At 38.6% G+C, this 16,210-nt stretch overlaps 1 protein-coding gene across 25 annotated transcripts in view; it reads right to left on the reverse strand.

Moving 5' to 3' along the window:
* Window positions 1-16,210, reverse strand: part of KDM4C (lysine demethylase 4C) — a 507,226-nt gene that overhangs the window by 320,536 nt on the left and 170,480 nt on the right. Inside the window, exon 9 of one of the 25 annotated variants that reach the window (XM_032308083.1) lies at window positions 3,335-3,969. The exons of the other annotated variants lie outside the window; for them this stretch is intronic. Within the exon in view, the coding sequence (XP_032163974.1) occupies window positions 3,937-3,969 (33 nt within the window). The 3' untranslated portion in view covers window positions 3,335-3,936. Of the gene's footprint in view, window positions 1-3,334; window positions 3,970-16,210 lie in introns of those variants that run through there. 25 annotated transcript variants of the gene reach the window in all.

The raw sequence follows: 16,210 nt of genomic DNA on the forward strand, positions 1-16,210 counted from the left end.
TTAATTTCTATCCTGTTCTATAGCTTACATACACTACCTCCTTACTGAACTGTTGAAAGGGGTGAAGGGGGTGTCAAACAGGATAACATGTACACTGCTTTGTGAAAAGTAAAGCATTACACTCAAATGTTAGCTGTTATTAACTTGGAAATGGAAGAATAAACACAATTAAAAGAGATCTGACACCCAGGATAGGTAAGTAAATAGTAAAAGGGCATTTAGTTTCTTTAAATGAGTTCAAGTCTCTTTCATTCCTTCAATATTTATTGAACAAAAGGCAAGGGCCAAGCATTTGTCTTCAGTGACCTACAAGGGATATTAGACATAAGCAAACACAAGAAAGAAAAGTCTAAGCACTGTAATTAAGGTAAAGATAACTAGGGATTTCACAGTAGAGAGAGATTACTTCAAGCTTAGGGTAAGCAGATAAATCTTCCCAAAAACGAAGCAGCTGAAATGGCCTTGAAGTATGTAGAGTTTGGATAAAGAACATATTTCAGTAAGAGCACAAGGCAAAGCAGGGAGATGAAGAAGCACAGGTGTGGGGTATAAGGTAATTCATTTCTGCTAAAGCACAGGGTATAGGCAGTGCTGGGCCAACAGACTGGAAAACGGGCTACAGACAAGCCGTAGAGAGCCCTGCATGTGTGTCTCAGGAAACAGAGACTTAAAGAATCCTGGCAGCTATGCTTCCTTGCTTAAAATCCTTTCACGAAGGAATTTCAGAGTTTTGTATTCTCAGAGTAATCTGACATATTTTCAGAGGAAGGCTAGAGCCAAGGGTAACCATCAACCTCCACGGTGGTTAAAAGGTGAATGTTTGAAAAAGAAATGGGTAGGAACAATGCAATAAGTAAAGTGACTAATCATGGGGTATAATGAAAGAGGCACCATTAACACAGCAAAAGACTCCAGCTTTTATCTGCTACAAAGATGTAGTATCCTTAATGGAAAAACAGCACATGGGTGAGTGAAGTATAAATGGTGTTCCAGGATACTTAAGTAATGCGCAAGATGATCAAAGAAATACTGACTACAATCTTGGGGAAACTACGACACCCAAGTCCACACTGTGAGAGGAGTTATTAAAAGTAAAGCCAAGCAGCCAGCACCTACTATCTCAGCATTTTTGTGGGCACAGGACATACAGCACAAACAAGACAAACAAAAGTGCCTGCTCACAAGGGACTTACCTTCTAGTAAATGTAAGACAAATAACTAAATCAATAAAGACCTTAAAGATAAAGAATAGGGCCAAGGGCAGACCTCTGTGACCTTCTAATATTCAGAGGCCTAATAAAGGAGGATGAGAAATAGCCAGAGAGGAGAAAGAAAACCAGGTGAATATGGTGTTAAATGGAGACTAAAGAAGCTCATGTTTCAAGGATGGAGAAGTTACATAAAACGAGGATGGGGAACTCCCTAATGGCTTTGGCCCAGAGAAGACCTTGATGGAAGCTATGTTAAAGCCCAGTGTGTGAGTGTGTTAAAGCATCAGTGTGAGGTGAGGAAGCAGAGAAGTAAGTATGGTGACTCCTTCCAAGAGTCTGAGAGTGTGGTAACCAAGATGAGGTAGCTTTTCAAAATGGGAAGAGTGGCCCGATGCTACTGAAAGTCAAGTAAGATGAGAACAAAGGTTAATACTGAGTTTGGGTAAGGTATAGGCCAATCACTCAAGCAGTTTTAGGTGAGTGGTCAGACAAAGTAACAATCAGAATGGAGGTAGGGAGAGGGTGATGGGGTTATGGACATTGGGGAGGGTATGTGCTATGGTGAGTGCTGTGAAGTGTGTAAACCAGGCAATTCACAGACCTGTACCGCTGGGGCTAATAATATATTATATGTTTATTAAAAAAATAAATAAATTTTAAAAAGTCAATAAAAAAAAAAGAATGCCTTGAGAGGGTCATCCCACAGAGAGGATGGAGGGCCACCTCAAAGGGAAGCTTCTTGCTTTGGGGGTAAGTCTGATACATCTCATATTCTAATTAATGATTATCTAATAATGTCATCAGTTCTTCTGTTACCATCACCTGAGAGCCTAGGTAAAAATGGTCAGGCGTGTTCTTAAGTATAAAGCCTGAAGAGTATATTTTCTTCAAATGGTAATGGTAAAAATTCTACACTGACCTTACTGAGAAACTAGTTACCCAATATATTTCCCACCAATCATATAAGTAACAACTAAGGAAAAGAAAGACACATATATTTAATTGCACATACCAATAATATTGGCATGTTTATAAATATAAAATTGGGCAGGGGCGCCTGGGTGGCTCAGTGGGTTAAAGCCTCTGCCTTCAGCTCAGATCTGATCTCAGGATCCTGGGATCAAGTCCAGCTCTCTGCTCAGCAGGGAGCCTGCTTCTCCCTCTCTCTGCCTGCCTCTCTGCCTGCTTATGATCTCTATCTGTCAAATAAATAAACAAAATCTTTAAAAATATAAATAAATAAAATAAAACAAAATTGGGCAACAATTAAGAGGCAACAATACAACTGAGAATGACCAGATCATCTAAAAAACATTTATGATGCTAACTACAAATTCTAAAACCCTATAATATAGTTCCTCAGGTAAGTCATAACATTAAGAACACTGTCTAATAATTTGAAAACTACTTAACATATCCCAATTGTTTTACAATTCTAATCTATATCTGAGATAAACAATGTTTGGAGGCATTTGATTTGTTTTTCCCAGCATGTGTTCTTAGCACCAGGCCTTATCCACCCTAGATTGCAGAATGAGACATAAAGGAGGGTAGAAGTTAATACCAGAAAGATCCTGTGGCTTCTCATTGAGAGGCAGATAATCAGCTTCATATTGTAACTGTTGTTATGAGCCACTCATGAAATAATTCTGATTATGCAAAAATTGACTATAGCTACAAAATCTAACCAAAGCAAAAAATGAAAACACACACTTAGAGAATAAGATTCCACCTTTCACCTTATATTTCCCTTCCCTTCATTTTCATTTTGATCCCTCTTTTGCTGATTTTCTCTCTACATCTCCTTCTCTAATACCACCTCATACTTGTTTCATTTGTGAACCCCCCTTATATTTGCTCATTTAATTCTCATATCAACACATTTTACACACATTCACATATTAAATGATGAGAAAATTAAAGCTGAAAGACATGAGTGGACCTATCAAACTCTGACAAGGTCAGTTTTATTTTGCCACTACCACCACAGATGCCTCTCCCAGTTGAAGTCTATCACTTTGAGAAGTATTTTCTTGTAAGACCCAATGCCTAATACCCACTTGCCATCACAGAGGATAAGTTACTCACACAAAGGAGAAACCTGGCTTATCAACAAACCACCATCAGAGAAAAAGACTTTATTTTTACTATCACCAGCTGGTCACAAGGTCACTTTTAAGAGCAAAATGAAGACATGCTGCCCATACAGTTGCTCTTACCACAAGATTTTATCATTAGCAATGGCTGTTCTTAGAAAGTGTTCATGTTCATTGTAATCCATTGAAGGGGAATTCAGGGTCCATTAAGGATCCATCTGCAAAGTTCCACTTCAGTGACTGGTAATCCCAGTACTCTAGGATGACTGCAACTCCACATTAAAAAAAAAAAACACCAAAACAAAAAACAGTGCCTTTCCACATCCCCGTGCCTTTTTATAAAATATAAACCCTAAATTTCTCAAGAAATGGTAATACATCATTTCAGCTACCATAAAATCAAAAGCAAAAACAAAACCTGACTTTGAACTTGAATTGTAATTGATGAAATCTTGAATCTCAAAGAGATCTGAATCTCAATAAAAATAAATAAATAATTCACGTTAACTGGGGGCTGGGGAGAAAGGGAACTACAATGATCTACTGTAAAAATTTCTTTAAAAACATGTTTTATAACGGCAATTTTCCAAACAAGGAAGGAGCCCATGATAAACCATCATTCCACTATATCAGGTGAAGAGAGTTCTGGAATTGAGCTTATCCTAGACAAAAGAAAGCGAGTTAGCCCAAATTATTGAAGTTTGTATCTCTTTTATCTGATCCACATACTTTTCTATGGTAACCACATCATACAGTAACATTTATATCACAATTATTCCATCAGAAACCCTTCCACGGCTATCATGTGAGATACGTCATCAACAGTGACAGCCCTGCAATGTTGACATACGATCATAACAAGTCCCAGGGAAGCGCAACTCAGGCATCCACAGAGAAATTTAGAGAAGAAACAATGAATGGTCTGTGATCAAGAACCCATACTCCACAAGCTTCAAAAGGAATACTGAGCCCTCAAGAAAAGTCTTAGAAAGTCAAATAGTAAAAAGAATACGGGATTCCCTGAATGCTCATTGTCATATGCCTTGTTCATTTCAGAACTTCAAAAGCAGCATACCCAAGACTCGCTAACACAAAACATGGTATCAAAATATGTTTTTAAAGAGAAAGAACTAATGCCAGACACATTAGTATGAGTTGAAGGCCTTACTCTGGTCAACAAAAATCTCTACCACCATAATTTTTAATTTAAAAAAATTGATACTGTACACAACTTACTTGTATCTATATCAATGGCAAAGCAGAATCCAGAGACCAAAAGAAAAATTAGTTTAAAAAATATATATTTTCAGTTTTTATATTTAATAAAAAAACCCTCTCACAAAATCCAAAAGAGTTTTCTGGGTCAACATAGTATGAATTGGCCCCAGCAGAAAACAGGTGAAATGTTAAACACTGGAATAATTTGAGGACTGAATTAAGGGACAGAACAGGTATAGGCAGGGCATAGAAAAACAGAAGAGACAGAGTAGGACCTGGGGCCAGATAACAGCAGAGTTTTCACTAAAGCTAAGTCTGAAATGCCTTGAGAAGGCAGCAGAAGGAGACTACCTGGGAGGCTGGTCTAAAGCAACTGCTGTCACTGGGCCCACATTCCCTTCCCATCCCCATCTCAGCCCTACCTTCCTGCCTCCTCCTTGGTGCAGAAGATTGGGCTTAATGTTCGAGAAGCAGAGGGGTAGTAAAGGAATCAAAGAGGTGAAGAGTACCTGTGTCTGGAGATGACATATGTTGGCTAAAGAGCAATCATGTAGCACTTGTGTACCTAGTAAGATCTTTAAATATTAATATACATGAAATGGGAAGTCATGATAAAGAGATTTCAAGCAGAAAGGTGTACAATCTGAAAAAAGGTTTTAAAGGTGTCCCTCTGGCCTCTAAATTAAGAATTGACAGGAAAAGGGAGACTTTGAGAGTCACTAGGACAATTCAGGCCAGTGATAACAGTGGTTGCACCAGAGATGTAGTGGCTAGAGTGGTGAGAAGTGGTCACTTTCCCATAGATTTGGAAGATGGAAAATCGTGGAGATAATGGATTTGTAATTAAAGAGAAAGGAAGATATCACTGAAGACTCCAGAGTTTGGGGTCTAAACAACTAGGGGAATGGAGTTGTAATTTAAAAAGATGTAGAAACTGGTAAGAGCAGTTACTGGACTTAAGTCTGTGAAGCTTATTATACATCCAAATGGAGTTATCAGCCTGGATCACTTCACAGAAGTTTGAGGGTTCAGAGGAAAAGTCTAGAATAAAGATATAAATTTAGTAGTCAGAAGAAATCAAGATATGGATGATATTTAAAACTGCAAGACTGAATTCAGTCATAAGGGTGCAAATGTAGATAGAAAAGAGGAACCCAAGAACTAAGCCCTAGAGTTCTTCAATGGGATGCTGTTTCAGAGATAGAGGAAACCACCAAAAGAGACTGAGAAGGACAAATTGGGTAATATGGAAGGAAATCAGAAATGTGCAGTGTTCTGAGAAACCAAGGAAAGAAGATCTTCAAGGAGAATGAAATGCAGTTGTATCACATGCTGCTAATAGGTCAGGTGAGATGAGAATTAAAAAATAATACAATTTAGCAACATTGGGTTATCAGGGATTTTGACAAAAGAAGTTCTGGGAGCATAGAGAGGGTCGAAGAGTGTGGCAGTTAAAGAGATACTGGGAAAAAAAAGAAGCAATAAAAGGGGGGGGGTTATAAGCATGATGAGAAGAGGGATTACAAGACTCTTTCAGATAGGAGAAATAACAGCTTGTAGGAAGATAAGAATGATCCAGTAAGGAAGGAAAAACTGACAATGCTGAAAAAAAAAAAAAAAATGCTGACAATGCTGGACTGAGGAACTGGTGAAGCAGTGTTCTTGAAGGTGCAAGGGGGACTGGAGTTATGTGCACAAGTGACCTCAAGTAGAAGCAAAAACAATTTATCCAGAGTGACAGAACAGGAGATTGAGTATATGGGCTTTGGTGCTGTTGGGAATCTGTGAAGTTCTCTCATGTTTTCACTGAAATGAGAAGAAAGGCACATAAGAGAGAATGAGGATGGAGACAAGAAAGGGATCTAGAGGATGTGGCTAGACTGCTGGGCATAATAAAATGTCCACCTGAGGTCTTGGATCTGGAAAGAGCAGTTGGGATAGTTGTGTGCTTGTCCCCAGCCACAGTAAGGCTACATAGGGACAAGCATGGAGAGCAGGGAGATAGGTGAGCGGAACCAGATGCAGATGTGACAAGTAAGAGAAGGGCTATAGTGTGAAGAGAAAGATGACAATGATAGGATATAATTTGCCGGAGAAGAAGTGAGAGCATGAGGGGAATGAGCAACCATGAAAAGTATGATCAATGGCTTTTTAGTTACTGCTCGAGTTCAAGGGTGTACTGGGATTAAGGTAGTAGAAGGAATGAGCTGAAGAGACAAGGAGTCACCTTGTCACAGGATGAGATTTCTGAAACTGGAATTAAGAAGACAGTGCACATATTAAGACCACTGGAATGACTGACCTAGATAGGGTGGAGACAAGATCACTGGAAGAAAGAAGTCAAGGCAGGAGCCGCCCAGCAATGATTGCAGGCGCCTCCACTTTATGCCTGATCTCTCATATCCGCAAGTCACTTCAGTCAATGAAAATAACTCATATTACTGTAAATGATTTAACCCTCTTGCATTAAACAAACAAACAAAAGGCTTGATGACCTAACTAATCACTAATGGGTAAAATATGAATACTCTAATTATATCATATCCCAAAAATCAAAGAGACAAATAAATGGAACTGGGATGTTTCCACTGTAATTCGCAATCATATGGCCACCCACCAAGCATAGGAAAACATGCTGCTTTACAGTCATTTGGCCAAAAAGGAAAAACTCAAGATGATCAAAATTTCTTAAAAATACAGACTTATTTACTTTTAATTAAAGAATAGTTGGCAGGGGCGCCTGGGTGGCTCAGTGGATTAAGCCGCTGCCTTCGGCTCAGGTCATGATCTCAGTGTCCTGGGATCGAGCCCCGCATCGGGCGCTTTGCTCAGCGGGAGCCTGCTTCTCTCTCTCTCTCTCTGCCTGACTCTCCGCCGACTTGTGATCTCTCTGTCAAATAAATAAATAAAATCTTTAAAAAAAAAAAAAAAGAATAGTTGGCAAACAATATTACATTAGTTTCAGATACATAACAGTGATTTAAACTCTATATATTACGCTATGCTAGCCACAAATGTAACTACCATCTGTCACCATACAAGGCCATGACAACACCATTGATTATATTCCCTATGCTGTTCCTTTCATCCCCGTGACTCATTCATTTCATAAATGGAAGCCTGTATCTCCCAATTCCCTTCAACCATTTTGCCCATATCCCTAAACCCCTCCTGTCTGGCAACCACTAGTTTGTTCTCTGAATTTATGAGTCTGTCCCTAAATGCAGTCTTATTTTAGAAGACACAGTCTTCTTAATAAGCATGCAATATTCAATGCTTAAAATAAAATGAAACATCCTGCTAAAAGCTCTTCATGGGACAGATCTAGTTTTATTCATACTTCATCCCCACATATGAATTACCTTGCATGTGACTGGAACTCAATATGTATTTGCTGAATAAATGTCAAAAAAGTTTAATTAGTCAAAAGAACTAGACAAAAAAGAAAAATGCTCTTATTAAAATTGTAAATATAACTATTATTGTATTTTCACCATTGTGTTTTATAAAGGTTTATATTGAAACTTTTCTCAAAAATGGTCAATGGCTCTCCATCACAAAAAATTAAAAGGTCCAAATTTCTCTGTGTAACAGTCAAGGTATTTCATAGCTTGGCTATACCCACCATTTTAAAAGTACTTCATTTCAAACCACAAAGAGACAACTATCAAAAACATCCTGTCATGACTTTACTCAAGCTGCGGATTTCCTCTTTCACCCTTAAACTTCTGAACCACCAATACTAGAATAATCTCATCCAATCTCCACCAGCTCAAATATTAACTCTCTCACAAAGCATTTCAGATACCCATTATGCTGGAATTAACCCTCCCCATCCGGTACTCCCGTGTTACTTTGTGCCTTTGTTAGCATTAATCAGTGATAAACAGCTCAGCCTAGGACATATTCAAATACTAAAAACTATCTTTGGTGGCTTCTCACACCCAGCATAGATCCTGTCACTACCATGAGCTGATCATGTCAGATTTATTAACCAACAGCTTACAGTGGAATCTGAACATGTTTATCTGGCCCTCTCTTTGTTCTTCAAGAGCTATACCTTGAATACAATGTATACCCACCAAGATTAAAGCCAAAACAAGGCCCAAGGAAGATATGTAAGTTGCTGTACCATTCAAGGAAAGAAAAACAAAATCAAGAGATCTTTTTATTCTTGTGACAGACAAATGGATTTCTTCCCACACAGTTTTTCATCTTAAAGAGTTAAAAGCAATACGGGATGCCTGGGAGGCTCGGTTAATTAAGTTCCCAGCTCAGTTTCAGCTCAGGTCATGATCTCACGGGTGGTAGGATAGAGCCCCTCTTGGGGCTCTGCACTCACTGGGGGAGTCTGCTTACAGATTCTCTCCCTCTGCCTATACCCCCATTCACATGCTTGCTCATACATTCTTTTTCTCTCTCTCAAATAAATAAATCTTGAAAAAGTTAGAAAAAATCAAATCTTTGCAATCAAACAGCATAAAAAATGCCAAGTACAATGAGGACAATGACTTCACAATGACTGGACTATAACAATCATTTTCTATCTCTTTTGAATTGAAAGAGAATTTAACCCCTAACCTCAAAGTGGCAAGCATCTCCAATTCTTCATCATGGCAGTTGTTTCTTGTCCCTTTTTACATGCAATCCCCTAATCCCCTCATGAAGATGTGAAGACCCTAATACATGCTCATAGGCAGATGAGAGAACAACTGTTTTGCAAAATCTAAACAGCAGGAACAGATAATGTGCTTCTTGCCACAAGAGAAATTAAGAGATGATACATTCTAGGAAATCAATAAGATGATGTATCTTAAAAGCAGTAAAGCAAGCTTATAACTTTCCTAAACTAAAAAGCACCTCATAAAAAAATTCTATCATTCTAGATGCTTTCAGAATTTTAATTTTGAAAACAGAATTTAATTAACTCCAGAATTACATATTTGTGGTCCACTCTCATCAGTAACAATCCTTACAACACAGAAAAATAAGTTAAGTAGCAAAATCAAAAAGACACAAAGAAATCTGAATAAATTTTTTTATGTTAAAGGGCAGTCATAAATTAGTCTAATACCTCTGCATTCTTCGTTATAAATACTAATTTTACCAAAAGTATGCAGCATACCATAAGAAGGCATGAAATAACATACTCTTTTCTCACATTCTTAGACAAATCTATTTAGAATAGGAAAATAAGAAGTGTCATAGAAAGATCAGAACAGGGCTCTGAACTGCAAATAAAGACAATGTAACAAAATTCAAATGGAATAGGAGAAAGTGTGGATGAAAGAGTTCTTAGCATCCTGACCTTTAATTTATTGCCTATACACAAGTACCATGCTATCTTTTTTCTCAACAGTTAACAAGTTATATGTTTCAATTAAAACTGCACAAAACTGACATCAGCTGGCCTCAAGGGATGTCAAATACAGCTGTTTGTTTTTAATAGTAACCTTGGGAATTTTCAATTCTGCATATATATGTTACCATAATACAGTAAAAGTTGCCCAATTTTTCCCAAGTGTTAGCTTCACTGATAAGAAGGAAGGGAAGGGAAAAAAGAAGAAAGGAAGGCAGGCAGTAGGCAAGCAAACAGGTTGTCAGAACACCTATGAAGCTGAGATAGCACCCCCAAAGAAGCCTCTGCCTTGCCATGAAGGAAAGTGAAGTCAGCTGACACACCCCTTCAAAAGGAGGTGTGAGGGGCACCTGGGTGGCTCAGTGGGTTAAGCCGCTGCCTTCGGCTCAGGTCATGATCTCGGGGTCCTGGGATCGAGTCCCGCATCGGGCTCTCTGCTCAGCAGGGAGCCTGCTTCCCTCTCTCTCTGCCTGCCTCTCCATCTACTTGTGATCTCTCTCTGTCAAATTAATAAATAAAATCTTTAAAAAAAAAAAAAAAAAGGAGGTGTGAAATAACATTCCTTTACCTGCCTCTAACCAATCCCATTGGAAAGCACTTTGGACACGACATGTATTCATCCACAGCTGGCCCAAAGCATGGACTGAAAAAGAATATACTTCATAAAAATCCATTTTGTAAACTTGAGCCTAAGTGCATCAGATTCCAAAACTGTTGCATTACATTACCAAAAAAAGTATGTTTCACCATATGCTTTAAGAATACCTAAACAGCTGGGTTGTTTGTTTGTTTGTTTAAGTTTTAAATGAATTTGCATACACTTATATTTTAATACTAGTGAAACATTTTCATACAAGAATTTTTATTTTTCCATTCATATCCCTGAGCAGCTAACTTTAAAAGAATACAGTCAAACTGTATTACCTAGTAAGAAATCTGAACATTTACTTTTCCTAGTCTGAGAGCTGGTCTTTTGTTTATTTGAAAAGAGAAGTGGGGCACCTGGATGGCTGGTAAGTTGAGCATCTGACTCTTGATTTTGGCTCAGGTCATGATCTCAGGGTCATAAGATTAAGCCCCGTGACAGGCTCTGAGCTCAGTGCAGGGTCCACTTAAGATTCTCTCTCCCTCTCCCTCTGCTCATCCTCCCGCTGATCAGCGTGCTAGAAAAGAGAAAAGAGAGAGGAAGGAAGAAAGGAAGGAAAAGAAAAGAGAGAGGGAAAGAGACAGACAGAAAGAGAGAGGAAGGGAGGAAGGAAGGAAGAAAGAACCTTAAGAAAAAAAAAAAAAGAGAGAAGTGAAACTGTCAGTTACTGAACTAAGGTTCAATCACAAGCATTTGAATCTTCACATTCCATTCCTTTTCAGAGGAAGTACTGAAATAACCAGTATTGTTTGCTTTTTATGGTTTTATTGTTTTGTTAAATTTCTCAGTATACTAAAAATATCCACTGATTTGCAACAAATAGAAAAGCTATCATATGAAAAAAACTTCAAGAATAGAACTTTGAAATTCTTAAAACACCAATAGTAAAAATGTTAGTAAGAAAATGTATTCTTTCCTTCTTATTTCTATATCGAAGTTAGTACACAAAGAAAGGTAAAAATCCCACTGCAACTCACAGGGAATACACATACATACCTTTGAGGGCAACTAGCAGTTCTGAAGGTACTACTACATGCTACCCTGGTTAGAATCCAGTTAATGGGGAAAGAAATACCTCCTCCCATAAGTAAAAATGTCTTTGGAGTATGGCAAAGCAAAAATTAGTCAACACACAAAGCTGTGAGTATATACATTCAGTCTCTCATTATACACCACTGATAACCAATCTTGTATAGAAGTTTTCTGAACTTTCAACCTACTCCATTCGCATACATTAAAGTGCATTTCTATTTTGATCTGTTGTACTTGGCCACAGTATCTGTGTTCCTTCTCCAGTGAATTCTGATACGGGAAACAAAGGCAGAAGAAAAATTATTAAATTCCCTGCCTACCCAGAGCCCACTGACAAGTCCTTGAAACAGAGTGACATTCTTCTAGGGACTCAACTACCTCGATGTTAATACTTTGTGAAGGGCAAACTGTAATCTTAGCCCAACCCACAGAATGCTGTAAGTCTACTTTAACATATAAAAATTCCTTTAGAAGTTGCCTTTATCTTTAAACTCCCAAGATATATGTTGGCAATCATCACCCAAGCATATGGCCCACCAATACACATCTGAAGGGTCTCATGACTAAGGTTTGATTAGATGGTAATAAATGACCTTTACCCCACAATAGCTAGCCCCCTCAAGGTCCTAGAAACCTTGCTTTGAAAATTCCTTAGAGACTTAGTGTTATCCCTAACCCCCTCCCAACCTGAAAGTATATAATGGGCCACTCCATATAACCCCATTGCAGCTCTTTCTGCTCACAAGTCCTATCCCCATACTTTAATAAAACCACATTTTTGCACCAAAGTCTCAAGATTTCTTTCTTGGCCATTGGCTTCAAATCCAAACATCTTGTCTACATCAAATTCCAGGACTGTGTGGGCTCCTATAACTCTGCCTCAGAGAACAGCAGCTCACAGGGCACTGCGAGGTATGAGCATACAGCACCACCTGTTGTCTTGTAATCTGTAGAATAACCCCGGAAGACAAATAGGAGGCCTGTTAACCTGCACATGAGGGGTCACGAATGCTGCCGGCCATAGCTGAGCCCTGCCATATACAGTGTTCATCAAACGGGGAAGAGGCACCACAATTCCCAAAAAAGGGCTATAAAGAAGTGAGGGATGGCAGGAAGGGAAGAGTTGAGGTGGAACAGGAGGAGGAATAAGGCTCACAGATTACAGGAAAGCACTGTGCAGGCCCCTCCTTGTTCAGCCTGAACCTTGAGAAAACCTATTCCCATAAGTCCCAACTTCCTGGGGAAAACCTTGCAAAAAGAAATTAAAAAAACACCCCTCTATTATTTATAATACATGTGTACGTTCTTTCCTTTTTTAAGTAGCCTCCATACCCAGCACAGAGCCCAATGTGGGGAGCTTCAACTCACAACCCTGAGTTCAAGACCCACACTGAGATCAAGAGCCAGTCACTTGACCAACTGAGCCACCCAGGTGCCAACGCAAGTGTACTAAAAAGGAAAATATCCTATTTTGTAATCTACTTTTAATCCTTGACAGTATGTTATAAATGCCTATCTATCAATAATTACACACCCACATCATTTTTCACACTGCTCAACACGTCATGGATGGATGTGCCATAAATGAGTCAACCATCCCTCAGCTGGCAAAGAATTCCAGAACTACGTTCCCACCTTATTCATTCACAGACTTTTAAACTAGGAACCTGACCCAGAGCCCCAGACAAAAGCTGGGGAGAGGCACTGAAGAAGAGTCACATCACCTAAGAGCCCAGAGCTAGAGAGGGGTTTAGTTGGGTTGAGGTTTCCTCTCTCCAGGGTCAGTGTCCAGGAGGTGCACCTGCCCTTAGCTCTAGGTCATGTAGATTCAAAAATACAACTTTTAAATATCTCAAAGAAAGCTCCACAACAACAAAAAACTTAATTAAGATTCCAAATATAATAAATTAGAGATCCTGGAGATTTATCAAATCCCTGTTTTTGCTTGAAATATGAACATTTGTATACAATTGCTAACATTATTAAACATGCATATTTATCTAGCACAGGTAGGAAGTAAAATATACCATAAGAAGGACAGGTATGAATTCTAATATTCCCTAATATACTTGTTTACTTTCTTAATCAGGATATGCAATATATCAAAATCATTAACTTAACAGCTCATAGTTATCACTATAAACATTAGATACAGCTATATGTGCTCAGGGATTATTGATATTTACACTCCTCTTTGAAGCTGAAAACAAGTAATTTGGCCAAAGTCTCAGATCTAGCCAATCATGTATACCCTGATTTATCAAATTCTTCCTCTGGCATATTTTCCTAAACTACTGCTCTTGTCTTTTTGCCTCCATTGTAAAAGCACTTCACCAGTGGATTTACACTTAATTTGAAGTAAATTCAGTACTTTGAAATCTATAACTAAATAAAAAATATAATCAGACAGTCTTTTTAAAATAAACTTTTAATCTTTTAACTGCACATGTAACAGTTGCTGTAGAAATACAACAATAAAATTTCAATCCCATCAAAGATGATGATGTTAAATAATGAACACCCCTCTATTATTTATAATACATGTGTACGTTCTTTCCTTTTTTAAGTAGCCTCCATACCCAGCACAGAGCCCAATGTGGGGAGCTTCAACTCACAACCCTGAGTTCAAGACCCACACTGAGATCAAGAGCCAGTCACTTGACCAACTGAGCCACCCAGGTGCCAACGCAAGTGTACTAAAAAGGAAAATATCCTATTTTGTAATCTACTTTTAATCCTTGACAGTATGTTATAAATGCCTATCTATCAATAATTACACACCCACATCATTTTTCACACTGCTCAACACGTCATGGATGGATGTGCCATAAATGAGTCAACCATCCCTCAGTGTTGGACATTTATTTACTTACTATCATTTTTTCAGTTTCATAAACAACACTATAAGGATTATCCAAATAGGTACATTCTGGTGCAACTTTCTCTTTTTCCACAAGACATATTTCTAGATGTGGAAAGCAGGATCACAGAACACACTTATTTCCAAAGCTGACAGCCTGGGCATCCTGTAGGCTGTATTAATTTGCAAAGGCATTAACAACACTGGATGTTTTCTTTTGTCTCCTTTGCCAGAAACAACATTCATCGTTCTGCATTTCTACAACTACTAATAAGATTAGATTAAGATTATGTGATTACTAGCTACTGTATTTTTTTCTTTGATGAATTGCCTTTTACCTAGTGGGTTCTGTTTTGGTTTGGTTTGGGTTTTTTTGTTTTTTGGGTTTTGGGGGGTTTTTTTTGGTTTTTTTTTTTTTTTTTTTGAGAGAGAGAGAAGCACGTGCACACATAGGCATGTAGGCATTCTAGCTAGTGGAGGAGGGTCAAAGAGAGGTGAGAGAGCGAATACCAAGCAGACTCTACCTCTCCTCCACACCCCCACAAAGGGCCCCATGGAGTTCAATCCCACAACACCTGATCATAACCCAAGTGGGAAGCCCAACTGACTGGCTACCCAGGTGCCCCCAAATCTTCTACTTTAAATGTGGACTGACCCTCAATTGCACCTAATATTTCTCCTCTACAAAATGGGAGTAGTAATACTATGTCTCTTATACAACAGTTGTAAAACTTAGATGAATTTGTGTAAGTTTTATACCTGGCACAAAGTAAAGACTTAATGAATTTTAGCTATGATAATTATTAATAAATTAAGACTGAGAGGTTTCTGGGGCACTCTGGGTGGACACAATCAGTTGAGCATCCAACTTTTGGTTTGGCTTAGGTCCTAATCTCAGGGTCCTGGGATCAAGCCCCGCCTCCAGCTCATGGTTCAGTGTTGTTGCCTTGAGCTCCCCCCTCCCTCATGCTCTCTAAAATAAATGAATCTTTAAAAAAAAAAAAATTGAGGAGGGACACCTGGGTGGCTCAGTCATTAAGCATCTCCTTTCAGCTCAGGTCACGATCCCAGAGTCCTGGGATTGAGGCCCCACATCAGCTCCCTGCTTAGCAGGAAGCCTCCTTCTCCCTCTCCCACTCCCCCTGCTTCTGTTCCCTCTCTCTCTGTGTCTCTGTGTCAAATAAATAAATAAAATCTTTTTTTTTTTTAATTGAGTAGTTCTTTTCTTCTTTAAAGATTTTATTTATTTATTTATTTATTTTAGACCGAGAGCACCAGCCACATTGTGGGGAGCAGTGAGGGGAGAGAGCAAGGGAGACAGGAAAGGAGAAGAAAAGTCTCAAAACAGACTCTGCACTCAGCTCAGAGCCCCACAAGGGGCAGATCCCACCACCTTGAGATCAGAACCTGAGCTAAACCAGTATCTAGTAACACTTAAGTGACTGAACCACCCAGGAACCCACAGAGGTTCTTTATATATTCAAGTGGCGTTGCTTCTCAAACCGGACCACTAAAGCACACCTAATGGCAAAGAAACACTCATAGCCCCATAGCATCTTTAAAAAAAAAAAAAAAAAAAAAAACCAACCAGCATCTCAGATGTGCCAAATTTCCCTAAAATTTCCAGTTTTGTTTTAAATATTCTTATAAATTTTACATTCTGCCCCAAGTTATATCAATATTTGACTAAATATGTTTTCAGTTCATTTGCTATTAAGTAATATTTAGGAATTACAACTACAGCTTAAGGAGTTTACATAGTACAAGTACAGCTTAATATTAACCCAC

Source organism: Mustela erminea, chromosome 12 (assembly GCF_009829155.1).
Source record: "Mustela erminea isolate mMusErm1 chromosome 12, mMusErm1.Pri, whole genome shotgun sequence".
NCBI classification, from domain to species: Eukaryota; Metazoa; Chordata; class Mammalia; order Carnivora; family Mustelidae; genus Mustela; species Mustela erminea.